The sequence below is a fragment of the Caenorhabditis briggsae genome (assembly GCF_000004555.2).
Source record: "Caenorhabditis briggsae complete genome, chrIV, whole genome shotgun sequence".
Taxonomy (NCBI): Eukaryota; Metazoa; Nematoda; class Chromadorea; order Rhabditida; family Rhabditidae; genus Caenorhabditis; species Caenorhabditis briggsae.
The window spans coordinates 14347021-14365046 of NC_013487.2; the positions used below are offsets into that span (position 1 = coordinate 14347021).

The 18026-nt window shown below is 34.6% G+C and overlaps 1 protein-coding gene across 1 annotated transcript in view; it reads left to right on the forward strand.

Annotated features, from left to right (window-relative positions):
• Positions 1 to 3114: 3114 nt before the first annotated feature.
• The window catches only part of Cbr-cdh-5, a gene marked incomplete at both ends in the record, with an annotated part of 28232 nt that continues 13320 nt past the window's right edge, over positions 3115 to 18026 (forward strand). Inside the window, 14 exons of the mRNA XM_045236185.1 lie at positions 3115 to 3188; positions 5102 to 5387; positions 6095 to 6241; positions 7794 to 8012; positions 9027 to 9297; positions 10079 to 10235; positions 10788 to 11090; positions 11529 to 11712; positions 12728 to 12943; positions 13353 to 13706; positions 14799 to 15122; positions 15755 to 15934; positions 16772 to 16903; positions 16992 to 17152. Of these exons, the coding sequence (XP_045091348.1) occupies positions 3115 to 3188; positions 5102 to 5387; positions 6095 to 6241; positions 7794 to 8012; positions 9027 to 9297; positions 10079 to 10235; positions 10788 to 11090; positions 11529 to 11712; positions 12728 to 12943; positions 13353 to 13706; positions 14799 to 15122; positions 15755 to 15934; positions 16772 to 16903; positions 16992 to 17152 (3008 nt within the window). The remainder of the gene's footprint in view (positions 3189 to 5101; positions 5388 to 6094; positions 6242 to 7793; positions 8013 to 9026; positions 9298 to 10078; positions 10236 to 10787; positions 11091 to 11528; positions 11713 to 12727; positions 12944 to 13352; positions 13707 to 14798; positions 15123 to 15754; positions 15935 to 16771; positions 16904 to 16991; positions 17153 to 18026) is intronic.

Here is an 18026-nt window from a genome sequence, read left to right on the forward strand (position 1 = left end):
GGATTATGGAAAGCATTTTTCTAGTCAACGACTTTTTTATATCTTTTCCAGGAGCCTTAATAAATTAAGTGAAAGTTTGGGCCTTTTTAGTCGCACTGTGTCTCACGAGAGCCTACCAATTTAGATCCATTATATCTCAGATCCTGGGAAAGATACCAAGAAACTGCCAACTTATAAAATATTTGGTATACTATGTTTGGCATTTTTCTAGTTGACAATTTTTTGATATCATTCCCAGGAATCTAGACAATTATTATCAAAGTTAAAACCCCTGTAGCCACCTTGACGGGTTCACCTGTAGTAGAGAGGCTTGACATATTTGACCCAATATATCTCGGTTCCTGTCAAAGATATCGAAAAGTGGTCAATTAACAAAATTTTTGCCATAATACCAGCAACATGTTATTACATGACCACATTTTGTTATCTTTTCCAGGGACCTAGAAAAATTGGGTTAGGGTTAAAGGCCCTTTTACAATCTACAATAAAGGGGAGGATGTACCCCCCTATAAAAATTCCTCCAAGTTCTTGCACATCTACACATCTATATATAATAATGCCTTTTGTACATGTTTGACCTGTCTTTTGTCCCCCGAGGTACACACCTAATCGCCTCCTCCTCTTCTTCTTTTGGCTCATCCGCCTTTCGTGCTCCGCCAATACCCAGGGCACCCAAAACTTAATCCTCTTTGTTGTTCTCCTCTGGTTCTAAGTTCTTATTTTCTTCTTGTTTTCCGAAGATTTTGAATTTGAAAATAGAATAAAAGACATGCACATCGTTTTGTTTGATTCCTCTAAAATTCCTTTTTCCGTTTTGCTCAGGAATTTCAAGTTATAATTGTTCTTTCTGTGTTATGCTACATGTTTCTTATAGCTACCGTAACCCATATTGACTTGAATTTTGAAATTCGTTGCTTAACTAGTCTAGCACTTAACAACTTTTGGAATTGTTTAACTATTTGTTTAAAATAAAATGATTGAATCCAAAAACTAGTCAAATTTTTCGTTTTAAAAAAATTATGAAACAGTAAATTTTAATTAATTTTTTGACATTTTTAGTTATAGCGTAGATTCTTTGATGAATTTTCAAAAATTTTGTGAATTGAAATCCGTCTAAATTTTTCAAATTTTGGTTTTTAGAGAATCAAAAAACTTTTTTTTTTTCTCAAAAAAAATTACTGTTTCAAAATTTCTCAAAAATTATGAGACTTCAGTACTTTTCAATACCTTACTGGAGCGTTACCACTTTTTTCTATTTTTCGTTAAAAATTACTGTTTCAAAGTTTTCAGAGATGTCTATACTGATTTTTTTTTTCTTCAATATTGATATTTCGTCACAAATTGAACTGTCACAAAAACATCTAGATTTTAAAAAAATTCTATAAAGTTTTTCCAATTTTCTAATTTTTTGAAATGTTTAAAGGCATTATTAACTTGTTATAATGTAAGCAAAGAAAAAATTTGGTCTATAAAATTTTTGAATTTTTGAAACAGTCACTTTTTGATTAAAAAAACATATTTTGACTTTTCCAGTGCAAAATAGTCGGTTTCCGAGTTTTAAAAAAAGTAGTCTAGAATTTTTCGATTTGTCTGAAAAGTCTAGAGTACGCTAAACAGAAATAGAACTTCATTTTTGTAATTGACCATTTTTCGGTACAAATTCAGCAAAATGAGATATGCCCAAAATCCCAAAATTAGCAGTAAAATAAGTTATGTTCCTTAAAAACCTCATATCTCGCTTTGTAGAATTTTTCCAAAAAAGTTGTGTACTACAAAAATGAAGCACTACTTTTGTTTAGTATCCTCTGAAATTTTCAGACAAATCGAAAAATTTTGGACCACTTTTGTAGGGGCTTTAAAGTTGGCTAATATGCACTGCGTAAAGCTTTGATTCGCGCCGAAGGCGCGCCAGCTAGCTATCTGTAGCTATCTGAAGCGCCGGAGGCGCGGCATGCTTTAGTAAGTAACCTGGGGAAATGGCACAAAAAGTGTTCTTTGAGGTTATTCCACAAAAAACCCATTTTTTGAAACAGTAATTCTTCTTAAAAATTTCTAACATCTCCAGAAATAGGTTCCCCAATACCTGCAAATTAGGAGCAGGAACAATGGACACTTCGAAACCTAATCTTCTCTCCTCCGAACGTTCTGCTTTTCTCTCTCTCTCTCTCTCTTTCTCTCTCTCTCTCTCTCTCTCTCTCTCTCTCTCTTTTTTCTCTAAATTTCGTATACCCCCCCCCCCCCTATTGACCGCTGGCCGACACATACACTATCCGTTTTGTTTTCTCATTTCACTCATTAGGCTTATTTACTTTTTGACCCCCTCCTACCCGAAAAATTGGTCACGTTCCAACCCAGAGAAATAGTATGGGAAGGTGAGAGAGTGGGCTAGAGAAAGCATTGGACAATAGGACGAGCCTAAAAAATGACTGAGCAATGCAGCGAGAAAATGGGTCACCACCACCAAAAGCACTCTCATTGTATTTGACAACTTTTGCCCCCATTGTTTCAAAAAACATGAGCAGGTACTACTAGTGAGGTTAGAGCACTTGAAAAATCTCATTTTTTTCTACTTTTTTGGAAGGTTATGGATATGGATACACCCCGTTTTGGCTACTTATACACTCGGAATTTATCACCTTCTCGCGTTTTGCCTCCCTCTTCCGTTTATCTTTTGTTTGAGCACGTTTTCGCGTGCTCATTTAGCATTGCTCATATAGGAAATGATGATACGGTAGTTAAGATTTGAAAGCTTTTGAACCATTCTTAAAAATAAAAATTGATGTTTCAAGAATCATTGCAAAATCTAATGTTTCTTGAATTTTCAATTTTTAAAAAATAATCCTTTTTAGACACTTTATTTGAGGTTTTTACAGTAGTAACATTAAATCTGTGAACTATCGAACCCTATTTTTTTATTTTGTAAAAATTACTGTTTCACAAAATCTTGAAAAATGACTTAATCCACTCTGTTCCGTGGTTTTCTGACATTTTTTTGAGATTTTTACAGTGGTAAAATGATTTTTTAACTGTTTGAAAGGAATCTGAAAATTTAAAGTTTTTGTTTTGAAATGTTTATTCATTCATATGTTGGTTTTTTATAATTTTCTCTGTTTCATGCTTCCTATTGATTGTTTTTTTTCACTGTTTCAGAGATTTCTAGAATCTCTAAACTTGAATTATATGATGATGTTTTGATCGTCTTGTGTACTTCAGAATCTTTTGGAACATTTTGGAAAAAAAAGTGATTTCCTAGGGGATCAATAGCTTCTGCCAGAATTGCTAATATACGATTTTTTAGTAATCTTTCAAGTTTTTGAAATTCAAAATTTCACTTTTTCATGCTCATTTATCCTTGCTCATAGGGTGCTCATAAATTTTTACAAGATTTTCTATTTCAAAAAATCTTGAAAAATGTCTAAACTTTTAGAATTTTCAGTATTTCTAGAATTAATCAACGGGCTTTTTATTGAGATTTTTTCAGGTACTAAATTATGAACTTTTTTACTGTTTCAGAAGGATCTGAAAATTTGAAGTATTTGTTTTGAAATGTTACTTTATCCATACATAGGTCTGTTGGTTTTTATAATTTTCTCTGTTTCAAACAATCTTGAAAATAGAATTTTTGGCAATTTCTTGGTTTTTTTGCAGTTATTTTCAAAACAATTTTTTCGGTTTCAGAGGTTTCTAGAATGTCCAGATTTGAACTTTATGATAGTTTCTTGACATTTTCTGGAAATTAGTGATTGTTGATATATTTTTTAATTCAAATTTTTAGTAATCTATCGAGCCTTTAAATTTTCAATTTTCACATTTTTCAATGCTCATTTCACACTGCTCGTAGGGAAGTAATGGTACGGTAGTGAAGTTCTTTTTTACTGTTTCAGAGATTTCTAGAATGTTCCAACTTGATGTTTATACCAAGTAATTTATTTGTTATTTAACTTTTAAAAAATGATTATTTGCTTTTTTACTGTTTCAGAGAAAACTGCAAGTTTCAAGTTTTTTGAGATTTTCCGGTTCTCCAACTTTCAATTTCACAATTTTTGGTTTTTCCTTTTAATTTTGTTTTTTGTTTCAAGTTGAAAAAAATTCCTGTTTGAAAAATTTTATAAAGTCGATTCGTTTTTCAATTTGTATTGAACCTTCAAAGTTTCTGCGTTTTTTCTAGACAATTAAAATTTTAATCACTTTGAAACATCTGCTGTAAACACTCTAATAGAACGCCAATCGGATCGTCCACTTTGAGCTTATATAGCTCACTTCTTTTGAAAGATATCAAAAAGTTGTCAGCTAATAAAATGTTTATCAGGATATCAACAACATTTTATTAGTTAACTACTCTTTGATATCTCTCACAGAAAATCAGATACATGGGCTCAAATTTGACGATTCGGGGGACGTTCTATTAGAGTGTTTACGCTATTTTTAAATCAAATTTTGATAAAGAATTTAGAATTTCTTTTCACTGTTTCAGAAATTTCTAGAATTTTCAATTTTGAGTTTCGCGATGTTAGGAAGTTTTCATGCACCCAGCATTTTCTAAAGCTCAGGATTTTGGAGATTTTTGAAATATTGTATTTTTAAACATTTTGTTTTTTAAAAGTTCTCTACATTTTTCACCCTTCTCATAATAAGATTACATTTTCTTGGTTTAAATTTGTTTATAATACCAAAAATTACTGTTTCAAATTTTCTTTTAATTTTTAATCTCATTAGCAAATGTGGACTTCTAAATTTTTATTCGGATTCTTCAAAATTTTTTCGCTGTTTCTGAAAATTTTCGAATAAAAATTGTATTTTCATGATTCAATTATTTCAAATTTTTGATTTCACAAATTGAACGAAATGTATGGAAAATCAAAAGAAAATCTTCCTGATCAAAAGTTTCAGAAATTTGAAAATTATCTTCTGTTTCAATTTTTTTTTGAATTTTTAACAAATTTATTTTGGTCTAATATTCTCAAGGTAAACACAAAACCCCAATATTTTTCGAACTTTATTATTTTTTGAATTTTAACTCTCTTTCTTTTCATTTCTGTGTCAAATTTCCCGCTCTTTTTCTCCAAAAATCCGTTTTTCCCAAAATTTCCCCATTTTTAAGTTTCCGTTACAGTAATCAACACCCACCATCACATGACCGAATGATGAGGCATCGACGACGTTCGATTTTCCTATCGCTCATTCTTCTTTTCTCCTCAACATCTACAGTAATCTGCCAAGAACCCCAAATATCTGATCAACCAATTGTCTCAAATCATGCTCCGGTTCTTCAAGTCTCGTCTACAGAAGGCTTTTTGGCTGAAACTGCTGAAATTGGGACGACGGTCCGAGTTTCTCCCAATTCTCAATCCGAATCGCTGCAGATTTTGGTGAATGATGAGGATTTGGTGAGTCATAGTTTCAAAAATTGTTTTTGAAAGGAATAAATATTTAACCAGATAATCTTTGATCTGGACACACAGATACACAGATAGACAGAAAAATACTAAATTCTGAGATTCAAACTGATCGTTATGCGCTTGTCAATCAGGAAAAAAATCAACAATAAAAAGTATAATATTCATTTGAAACGATGATCTGTGTAGTTCAAAAGTCTTGGTTGAATAGAAGAAAATAGAGATTTTTAGTGGAAATTTCAAAAAAAGTAGTTTCAATGTTTGTGTACAGTACCCCAGACCAAAATATATGAAATTTAGACTTTTGCCAGTGAAAAAGTAGGCCGATTTGAAGTCCTAAAAACTATTTCAGAGTTGTTATAGTGGTCTGAAAATTTCAGAGTTTACTAAACAAAAATAGAGCTTCATTTTTGTAATTAACAACTTTTTGCCAGCTACGGTAGCTTTGGAGATATGCGCCTTTAAAGAAGGTAGACTCCTCTGCACGCTCCACCTGTTTTAAAGACGCATATCTCAAAAACTAGGGTAGTTAGAAAAAAGTTGTTAACTACAAAATTAAAGCTCCATTTCTGTTTAGTATACTCCGAAATTTTCGGACAAATCGAGCAATTTTAGACTACTTTTGTAGAACTTCAAATTCAACGACTTTCCATTAAAAATATTTTTAAACAACTTTTTTGAAACAGTTATTTTTCCAGCAACCCGGAATGCCTCCAGCCACCTATCAGTACATTTTGACGGGTCTCGGAGCCACGATTTTCGCTGTCGATCAGAGAGGATATGTCTACCTAAATGTGCCAAAGATTGATGCGGACCCGCCAAATCCATCCACTTATCAGTTGAATGTAAGTACTTTAAAGGTGGGGGGACATGAAAAAAAATAATGTTCTCGAAATTCCGTTCAAAGATGCCCCTCGAGAATTTGAACTTGTGAGGGCGATGATTGAGGGTGCGGCGCCGCTACCGACTGAGCCACGCGGGCGAAGAGAAAGCGCACTCCCGATTGCATACATAAAGGCGAGGACGACAGCTGTACGCAGAGTGACATTAAGCGTTGTACACCGTCACGGTAGAATGCATACTCTAGCTACAAAAAAACTTCGACAAATCTCCTGTCCCCCCACCTTTAAATGCTTTAAACTTTTAATTCAAATGTGAGAGGAATGGTATTGAAGTAAAATTAAAGGCGTTTTTTTATCATGAAAATTTGAAACAGTAACAACGATTCAATGAAGAAAAGCTCATAAATTTTCAGATTAGAAAGTTTTGAAACATCTATTTTTAAAAACATTAAAGTTAAATTAATAAGGTTTTCAACAACTAAAAACTGAAATATTTTTGTAAAACAGCAATTTTTTCTAGAATTTTGAAAATATTTTTTCTATTTTTTTGATATTTTTTAACTTTTTACTGTGTACTGAGATAATTGAGCTCAAACTTGACAGTGTAGGGAGCCTTTTTATTTTGCAGATTTTACGGTATCTCAATTCCTACTAAGCTGATGACACCTTTTGAACTCTGTGATAAAGTTTTTTCTCATCTGGCAGAGTTTGGATATCTTACTGTAATGATACTGTTTCTGTAAAATTCTTACGCAATAATTCGAAGGGAAACCCAAGAGCGGACTGAATCGATATTAATTATCAGATAATCAGAAATTATTGAAACAGAAAAAAAAGTTTTCTCACTTTGATCTCAATTACCTCGATTACTGTAAGAGCTATTAAAATTTTGTCAACTGATAAAATGTTTGTTATGGTATCAGCATTTTTTTTCTTAGTTGACTACGTTTTGATAGCTCTTACAGTAACTGAGACAATTTATATGAAAGTGGCAAGTTACTTTTTTGTTAGTTACTGTTGCTTAAAGTTTTGCGACATTAAAGTTGAATTAATTATCAGATAATCAGATGTTATTGAAACAGAAAAAAAAAACCTCTGCACTTTGATCTGAATTATCACGGTTCCTATGAAAGATATCAAAAAGTGACTACCTGATAAAATATTGGTGATATTATGATAAACATTTTATCGCTTGACCACTTTTTGATATCTCTCACAGTAACCAACATAATTTATCTCAACGTATACATTTAACGAGTTTGAATACTGTTTTCAGTTTAGTAAGAAAATTTGCAACAAAATGAGCTGAAAAGCATCAAAAACGGATGATTTTGAAGCAATTTATAAGCCTTTGAAGTTGTGAAGAGACGCAGAGAAACGAGACCACTCTCGTTTCACTGCGTCTCTCCTTAACTTCAAAGGCTCATAACTCGTTTCAAAATGTTCGCTTTGAAATCACTTTCAGCGCACTTTGAAGCTGAAAAACTGGATAGCTAGACAAGAAGAACTACTCGATGTTCCGAAATTCCTAACTACAGTAATCCTCTCCTTTCAGGTGGAAGCTCGCGAAGTGAACACAATCCCAACGCGTCGTAGTGATCCAGTCACGATAACCATTCACATTTTGGACGTCAACGACAATTCTCCTCAATTCGAACAACCGATTTATATGGCAAATACGACTGCTAGTGGAGAGGAACGAGATGTTGTTAGAGTAGTGGCAACTGACGTCGATTCTGGAGCTTTTGGACAAGTTAGCTATGCCATTGCTCAGGTGAGAAGGGAGAATCGCGCCTTTAAATTTGGGTGAATCTATCTTGGATACTGTAAGAGATATGGAAAAGTTGTCAACTGATAAAATGTTTCTGGTATTATGACAAACATTTTGTTAGTAAACAACTTTTTGATATCTTTCCTATGAGTTGAGATAAATTGGATCAAAAATAACATGCCCCTATACTACGGTAGGTCCTCAGGGTGCCTAAAGGGTGTTTAACTTTGACCTATTTTATCTCTTTTGCTGTAAAAGATATTGAAAAGTTGCCAACTGAAAACATGTTTCGAAACTTTTTAATTGAGACAGACGTTAGGAAAAAAAACGAAATGTTTTTAACTGTTTCAAAATTGCATAATTCCGAAAACTCGAATCGATAAAACCAATGCATTATCTTGCTGAAAAACTCAAGGTACACAACTCGCTTGAAACTCATAATTCAATATCACAGTAACTATAAAAATGTAGAACTCAACAAGATCTACAAAATGATATTAAATTCAACTATATTCAAAATTTGAGTTTGTGAGCTGAGCCCTAAAACAATCTATCCACCGGAATTTGGTACCGTCGGCTTCTTTAAAAGGAATTCTGCATTAGTAAATAGTCAAGTTTGATATCATTTTGTAGATATCTTTAATTTCTACATTTTATATTCAAATTTATGTTAAACCTCTAATCTTGAGCTGAGTTATGTGTCTTACAAATGGAGTAATAAAGATGTTAGCATCAGTCCGGCTCCTTGTAGAAATTGGGTCAACACTCGGCAATCAAATATAGTCAAATTTAGTATCATTTTGTAGATCTTGTCAAGTTCTACGTTTTCCTTTTCCGATCAAAAAAAAATCCAAGTTTGAGCCGAGTTATGAGCCTCTTCTTGCGGTTTATAGATCAAAACTATTTTTCAGTTTTCAAAGTTTTTGTTTATTTTTTGGCTGTTTCATTTTCGAGGCCTCACTGATTTTTTTTTGAATTAATGGTTTGCTTATGCTCTCCTTAAATTCTATTTCCCAGGTAACCAATGGAGCCGAAGACAAATTCCGCTACGAGTCAGCCACAAACATGCTTCTAGCCACTGGAAACCTGGTAGCTGGCGAGAGATACCAAGTTGTCATCGAAGCTACCGATGGAGGAGGCAGAAGCTCCCAGGCCATCGTTATTGTACTCGCAATGGACCCAACACAACTGACATTCAGTTCGCTGGCACCACTTCCTGGCATGGAGACGTTTATGCCGAATCCAATAGCAATGGCGACTACACCAGGGACGATGGTCACTAGTGCAGGTAATTAGCTTCAACATAAGCTTAAAATTATTGAAAACGGTTTATGATAAGTCGAGTTATGAGTCCTTGTAGTTTTGAAGAGACGCAGTGAAACGAGAGAGGTCTCGTTTCTCTGCGTCTCTCAGAAAAGTTTTTAGGCTTCATATCTTCCTTAAAACACACTCAATTTTTACGATTTTTGTGTAATCATATTTTCTTGTTTCTTAGCTTCAAAATGAACTAAAAATCAATGAAAATGGACTAATATAAGGGGAGTTATGAGCCTTTTAAGTTTAGAAGAGACGCAGAGAAACGAGAAAGCTCGCTTCAAAATGATCAATTTCAAACGATTTTTGGACTATTTTGCAGCAAATTATAGGTTTTTTTTTTAAATTCTAATAAGAGCTTGGAATCGAATTTTGATGATTTTCACCACATTCGATCTCAAATTTTGCCTAGATTTCGTCTTTAGGCTTTGAAAATCATTGTCCACTGTTCACCGAAAAAGTAAACTATGTGAAAAAGTTTATCACCAATTTTTGGAAAATTCTGAATCAAAACTTTTTTACTCATGATTTTTAAAAAATCAAACGAAAATATTTAATGATTTACTACAAAATAGTTGAAAAAAGGCCAAAAACGAACAATTTAGAAGGGAGTTATGAGCACTTGAAGTTTAGAAGAGACGCAGAGAAACGAGAGCGCTCTCTTTTCTCTGCGTCTCTCTAACATAACTTCCTTCAAACATGTCCATTTTCAATGACTTTTTCGCTATTTGAACTGAAATTTTTTATATTTTCAGAATCCGAAGAAACCATTCAAACATTTGTTACCGAAGTCAACGAGAACACGCCGGCAAACACTGTTGTGGTTTCATTGGGTGACGAATCGTCAAAAGATTTGACCTACTTTAATATTGTCGGAGGAAATGAGGAGGGCAAATTTGCTATTGATGATGCGTGAGTTTCACAGTTTGGGACCTAAAACAGTTTTCCAGAATTTTTCGATTTGCCTGAATAGTTCAGGTCTAACTAAACACAAATAGAGCTCGAATTTAGCTGTTGACAACTTTTTCCTAGTTACCGTATTTTTCGAGATGTGCGCCTTTAAACTTTGAATGCTGATAGCTAGACACCAACAAATTTTAAAGGCGCATATCTCCAAAACTACAGTAGCTGGAAAAAAGTTGTAAACTACAAAATTAAAATTATATTTTTGTTAAATTTAATTTTCAAATTTTTCAAAAACGGACAGAGTGACACGGGGACCAACATACATCCTTAGCGTTTTATATATAAGGAAAATGCCCTGAGATTTTCAGATACATTGGAGAATTCTGAGACGCTTTTGTAGGGCTTCTAAGTTTCCAATTTTTGACTCAAAATTTTCACCTTTTTTTTGGATTTTAAAGCAATCAAGAATTTTTACCGTTTCAAAAGTCAGACAAGTGCTGTATGCTTTAGAAATAAAATAATGAGAACTTATCAAACGAATCAGCAAAGCTTTTTCAGGGGAACCATCGTAACGGCTGACGAGCTGGACCGCGAGAAAACCGCCATGTATTCCCTACAAGTGGAAACTAGATCTAGAAATCCAGATCAACATTTATATTGGACACTGGTACAGGTTACGGTAATGGATGTGAATGATAACGCGCCAATATTCACTGATCCACAACCAATTCGTCTTCGATTAAGTATTGATGATATTGAACAATTGACAGCGAACATGATAATTGGAAAAATTGGTGTGGAGGATGCGGATGCTGATGACAATGGACGATTGGAGTTGAGAATCATGCCTCCACATAATAAGTGAGTTTACGGTTTCAAACGAGTTGTTTAAAATTCCGAGGTCCAAAGTTTTTTGATTTTTCGGAATTATGTTTGCCCAGTTTTTCAGCTTCCCAATTCACAAAAAATTATTCAGAACGGATCGGTTTGAAGCGAGTTATGATCCTTTGAAGGTTTTTGAGAGACGCAGAGACACGAGAGTGCTCTCGTTTCTCTGCGTCTCTTCTAAACTTCAAAAGCTCATAACTCGCTTCAAAATTGTCCGTTTTTAATGATTTTTGGTTCATTTTTCTGCAAATTTTCTCACAAAACGTTGAGTCAATTGTCATGGCTGGAGTATCAAGAAGTCATGAAAAACAAATTACTGTTTCAAAATTTTTCTGAATTTTTCTGAAAAAAACAATACGAATTGACAATACATTAGGATGTTCCTATCTTACAGTCTACAAAAATTTCCAGACTATTCGCCATTTCCAACGAAGGCATCCTTAGCGTCAACGGAGATTTCACAGCTGCTCATTTCGGTGAGCACGATTTGACAATCGTCGCAAGAGATCATGGAGAACCATCATTGGAAACAAGAGCACGAGTTCAAATTTCCATTTTTGGAACATTGATCACAATGGCTACGGTAGCGCCGACGGTAAGTCAGAGTCACGAAAAATGCAAAACTCAAAATGCGACGCCTCTTCGCCTTCAAAATGCTCAGAAAATCATTCGAAACGGATCATTTTGAAAAGAGTTATGAGCTTTTGAAGTTTTTGAGAGACGCAGAGAAACGAGAGTGCTCTCGTTTCTCTGGGTCTCTTCAAAATTTGAAATGATCATAACTTCCTTCAAAATGGTCCGTTCTAAAAGATTTTTAGCGCATTTTGAAGACGAAAAACTGGAAAATAGAATTTGAACAAAACTATGAAATAAAAGACAAACGAAAAATCGCTAGTTCCAGAAGTAGCTAACGTACCGCCTACCGTTTCTGAGTATACGGGGAAACGGTAACATTTTTTGAGAGAAACTTTCAAGGAAATGTTTATATGCAAGAAAATCAAATTTTCGCAAAACAAATTGTTGAAAAATCACAGAAAACGGTCGAGTTTGAAGCGAGTTATGAGCATTCACAGTTTGTGAAAGACGCAGAGAAACGAGAGTGTTCTCGTTTCTCTGCGTCTCTTCGAGTTTGGAATTGGTCATAACTAGCTTTAGAAAGGTCCGTTTTAAGTGGTTTTTGAACTGTTTTATAGTAAATTTTTTAGCTTTTTCATTAATAAAATTTGATTCATTGTTTGAAAAAAATTAAATTTCTGTTTCAAATTTGTTTTGTTATGACTGAACATCTGGAAACGCAGTTCTTGGTACATTTACGATTCAAAAAAACAAATTTTTTTCAAGTTTGGAAATTTACAAAATTCGCCAAATTCTTTAAAAAAATAGTCCAAAAATCATTGAAAACCTATTATTTTGAAGGGAATTATAGGCTTTGAAAGTTTCGAGAGGCGCAGAGAAACGAGAACACTCTCGTTCCTCTGTTTCTCTTCTAAACTTTGAGGGCTCATAACTCGACTTAGGATTGTTGGTTGTCTGTGTTTTTTTTACTATTTTGTAGTAAATTTTTGGCTTTTTTTTCTGTTTTTAAAAATTTTTGTATTTAATTCTTTCAGAACGAGGTATTTGAGTACACATCAAGTGTAGAGGAGGAGCCACAAACGACGAATCCGGACGAATTCCTTCAAACTGTCACAATGCCTCCATCCACGAAAAATCAAGTCCCTCAACAGATTTTTTCGTCTTTCCCGGCTCCCTCGGAGCAGACAAATGCACCGGAACCCGAATTTCCACAATTCCCAACATTCCCAACACTCAGTCCACATCCTCAGGTATGTTTCTATTCTCGGGGCTACAGTATTCAGGAATTCAGAAAATTCAGAAATTTAGAAAATTGAGAAATTCGAAAATTCGGAAATTCAGAAATTCAGAAATTCAGAAATTCAGAAATTCAGAAATTCAGAAATTCAGAAATCTAAAAAATTCAAAAAACCTAAAAATTGATGTTTCAGAAAATCCTCAAAATCTAGATTTTTGAAATTTCTGTATTATTTTCCAATCCTTCTTTTAGACAAACAGACACACAGACCGACACAGATTTTTCTTTTTTTCCAGATTTTCCCCCTGTAAATCGCTATATTTTAAGTTCAATTAACGCTTTTTTTCAGTTTCATTGCCCTCAAATTCTGAAATTCCAGAAATTTTAGTTCAAAAACACCATTTCAGTTACCCCACTTTCAGGTCGACGAGGAAACCGAAGAGGAAGAAGAAACAGAATATCCGGATACTGTCCCAACCACAGGTACAGTACCCCCGACGTTCGACTATTCCGAGGAGTACGGTCAAGAGGCGAGTAGTAGTACTGTACCACCCAGCACGCCAGAGGAAGTTCAAGGAATCTGGTCTGAAACTCCTGAGTTCCCGGAACCCGCATCATCTGAAAATCCCATCACGGCACTTCCAGAATTTCCAGAATTTCCAGAAAATGTTCTGGAAATTTCCAGCACTTTTGCACCAGACACACCACCTGAAATTGCACCTGAAAATCACGAAAATCCCGATTCCACGTGGCAAGAAGAAACCGAAACCAGTCAGGTAGTGCTTGCTTCTACCCCTTGCACTTTTCACTAACATTTTGAGGCCGCGGTCGGTCGCGGCCGATCGCGGCCAGTGCTTGGAGATTGGCCTGGGAATAGAGAAATTGAAAATGCTAGAAATAAGAGAATTAAAACGAGTTGGCAAATATGCTTCAGCCAATTTTGAGTATCCGGTGAAACAGTTAACTTTTTAATCAATTTTGCCTAAAAACTGTTTTGTTTTGAATTCGAAATTTATTGTACCAAATTTTACACAAAATTTCCTACAAAATAATCCAAAAATAACTAAAAATGCACCATTTTTAAAAAAGTTATGAGCTTTAGAATTTTTTGAGGAGACGCAGAGAAACGAGAGATGTCTCGTTTCTCTGCGTCTTTTCGAAACTTCAGAAGTTTGTAACTCGGCTTTTAGTGGTCCGTTTTTATTGACTATTAGACTATTTTGTGGAGAATTCAATGCTTTTTGTAATTTTTCAAAGCTAATAAGTGGAGAGACGCAGAGAAAGCAGACACTCTTGTTTCTCTGCGTTTCTCATCTTTTTGACTTGGAAAGAGCATAACTTGGCTCAAACTTAACAGATTTTAATGGTTTTTAAAGCATTTTGTAGATAAAATCTCTTAGAAACTTCAAAGGCTATAACTCGCTGCAAAACGGTCTGTTTTCAATGACTTTTAGCTCATTTTCTCACAAATTCGTAATCTCCAAACTTCAAACTTTTTAGACTCAATTTTACCAGTTTTTAGCTTCAAAATGAGCTAAAAATCATTCAAATCGGACCATTTTGAAGCGAGTTATGTGCTTTTAAAGCCTGTAGGAGACGCAGAGAAATGAGGGTATTCTCGTTTCTCTGCGTCTCTTCAGAACTTTAAAGGCTCATAACTCGGTTTCTGGTGGACCATTTTCAATGCATTTTCGCTCATTTTAAAACGAAAATCTGGACAAACAGAAGAATTCAGAAATATATTCACATTTTTTCTAGAAAAATTTTTCACCGTTTCACCGTATACTCAGAATTGAGAGACATTGTTAACGCGTACTTGGTGTGCCTTACCTCATTTTTTATGATATAAATGATTAAAGAATTTCCAGGAGCTTCCATCTCACCCAACAACAAAAATGGCGCCACCACCAGTCACCCAGGCTCCGCCCCCTCTCCCAGCTCAAAAGCGGCTTGCTCCAGTGTTCAAACCATCTCAAATTACTGTACAAATCGATGAGAACGAGTCACAAGTGGAAATTACCAAAGCGCATGCGACGTATCCAGATGGACTGCCAGGAACGATTACATATGTTCTTCATAAGGGAGATTCAAGCCTTTTTTCGGTTTCTTCTTATTCTGGAAGTGTTAATTTGCTCAGGCCTTTGGATGCGGAGATGAACTCGACGGTTACCATACAGGTTTCCACTTCGGAGGTTGGCTTTACTTTTAATTGCTGTTTCGACTTTTTTTTTGATTAAGAAGAATTGTTATTTTAGAATTTATCTTATCATTTCTTAGATTCTCGAGATTTTTTAGACAGTATACATTTTTAAGAAGCGCTTTTTGTAGATTTCAATCTTCATGTCATTCTCTTTTAAATGAGCCAAAAAGCATTAAAAACGGTCCACTAGAAACCGAGTTATGAGCTTTTGAAGTTTAAAAAAGACGCAGAGAAACGAGAGTGCTCTAGTTTCTCTGCGTCTCTTCTGAACTTTAAAGATTAATAACTCGCTTCAAAATGGTCCGTTTTGAACGATTTTCAGCGCATTTGGAAGCTTAGATACTGGTAAAATTGTAAAAATAGTAGAGCTTGTAAATTTTTATGACAGTTTTAAAAAGGAATACGGTAGTCATAACCGATACCTTGTACAACGTTACACAAAAATGTGGACAGAAAACTTTGAAATTTCAGATGTTTGAAAAGTTTCTTAAAAAGAAAATTGAAGTTAAAGTTCAAATCTCGGGTTTTGTTGCAAAATTAAAGTGAAATTTGAAACTAAAATTTGAATTTATTTTTGAAACAGCAATTGTCTAGAATTTTGATTTTTATCTAGGTTTTTTCCAGGCCCAAACCCTCGAAGTGGATCCAAAACTGGCACATTTTGTGAGCATTACAATCAATGTAGCTGATAAGAATGATTGGATTCCAAACTTCGAAAGTGCTTCATACGATTTTGATGTGAAGGAAGACACACTGCCAGGAACAATTGTGGGACAAGTCAATGCATTCGATCAGGATAGAGATGTAAGTTTCCAAGGTTTTGGCTCGAAAGTGCGCCAAAAGTGACCTAGTTTTCAATTTAGGACATGACCTAGATTCCAGTTTTTAGGTCAAGACCTAGATTCGCTCGTAACTCGCTTCAAGATTGTCGGTTTCGAATGATTTTTTGCTCATTTTAAAGCAAAAAAGACCGGAAGTTCAGCAAACAGAATAGTTCGTTTTAAATTGAACACTTTTCCAGAAACAGAAAAATTTTCAAAATTAGTCTCTGTTTTTTTTTCTGGGGGGACTCACTTTCTCATACACTTTTGTTATTTAGCTTCAGAAACGCATAACTTTCTTTGGAAAATTTTTTCCATCATTCTCACAGGTTCATAGTGTCTGGTACTCTTTCTAGATTTTAAAATGTTACCTAATTTGCCGAATTTTGAGAATTTCAAAGGTTCCATTCTTCCAGTTTGTATAAGAATTTGAAAAAATTACCAAAGCTAGCAATAAGAATAATTCATTTTGAACTGAACACTTTTTTTTTTGAAACAGCGAACATTTTTCAAAATGATCAAAATCTCCTAATTCTAAGACTTTGAAAGATTCTATCTCTTCAGGTTTCAAGCTTCAAAAAGCGCTGAAAATCGTTTAAAATGGACCATTTCGAAGCTAGTTATGAGCCTTTTCATGTTAGATGAGACGCAGAGAAACGAGAGCACTCTCGTTTCTCTGCGTTTCTTCACGACTTCAAAAGCTCATGACTCGCTTCAAAGTGGTCCGTTTTTAATGCTTTTTTGCTCATTTTTAAGCTAAAAAACTGAAAAAAAGTGAATCTTAAAAAACCTCAAAAATAAAATTTTCTGAAAATTGCAGGACCCGAACAACCGTATCAGGTATCGCCTGTTGTCTGCCGGAGGTCTGGAGGCGCACTTCAATGTGAACGCGGAGAGTGGACTAATCACGTTGGCACGACCCATTGACGCGTTTGCAGGAGAGAAGATTACGGTAGGTTACTGTAGATTATTGTAGCTATAAACATAGAATAGTACAATGAAGTGGAGGGGTTACTGGATCACTAAGCTACTATTTTTAGCTCCGTATCGAGGGAGCTGACAGTGGAATGCCTCCGCTTTCTTCCACAACTACCGTACTCATCAATGTCGTCGCCACGTCATCACATTTGATTCCTGACGCATCGCCAGTTTCGAATACACCAAACGAAGGAGAACTACAGTTCAGCTTGAGGAATTATACGTGAGTTTTTTAAACCAAGCATCAATAAATTCTGAAATGTGTTTCAAAATTCACATAATCCTTTAGAAAATGGCCCAAAACCACTGAAAACTGACTATTTTGAAGCGAGTTATGAGCCTTTGAAGTTTAGAAGAGACGCAGAGAAACTAGAAAACTCTCTTTTCTCTGCGTCTCTTCTAAACTTAAAATACCCGTAACCAGCTTTAAAATTGACCGTTTTCAATGATTTTTGTAACCATTTTGTGGTAAATTTTCTTCGAAATACGGACATTTGGAAATTCCGAAAAACAAAAAGAGCTTTTTCAAAACAGAGCATAGTTAGATAATTGAGTGACGTTAAAAAATAATTGTTCAATGTGTGACTTTGGAACAGTAATTTTTCACTGTTTCATCTCAAAAATATTCTGAATATCAAATAATTTTTGGCAATAGAAGAATTACGAATGTTGCGGAATTCCTATAGAATTTTTGTGGACATGTGAACATTCAGATGCACAAAGTTCATAAAATTTGAAAAATTCTCCACGAAATGGCCCAAGAACCACAGAAAACGGATTATTCTGAAGAAAGTTATGTGCCTTTGAAGTTTAGAAGAGACCCGGCGACGGTAGTGTTGGATAGATGCACCTTTAAAGAAGGAAAGGGGACAATCCTGATGTCTGCCTGCGCAATTAATTTAAAGGCGCATATCTTTAGAAATACCGTAGCTATAAAAAAGTTGACAGCTACAAAATTAAAGCTCTATTTTTGTTAAGGAACTTCTGAAATTTTCAGACGAATCCAAAACATGTTCCCACTTTCCCAGGGCTTGAAAATTGACTACTTTTTAGATCCGAGAAAAGCACTCACATCTTCCGAAATTCTCTCCAATCTG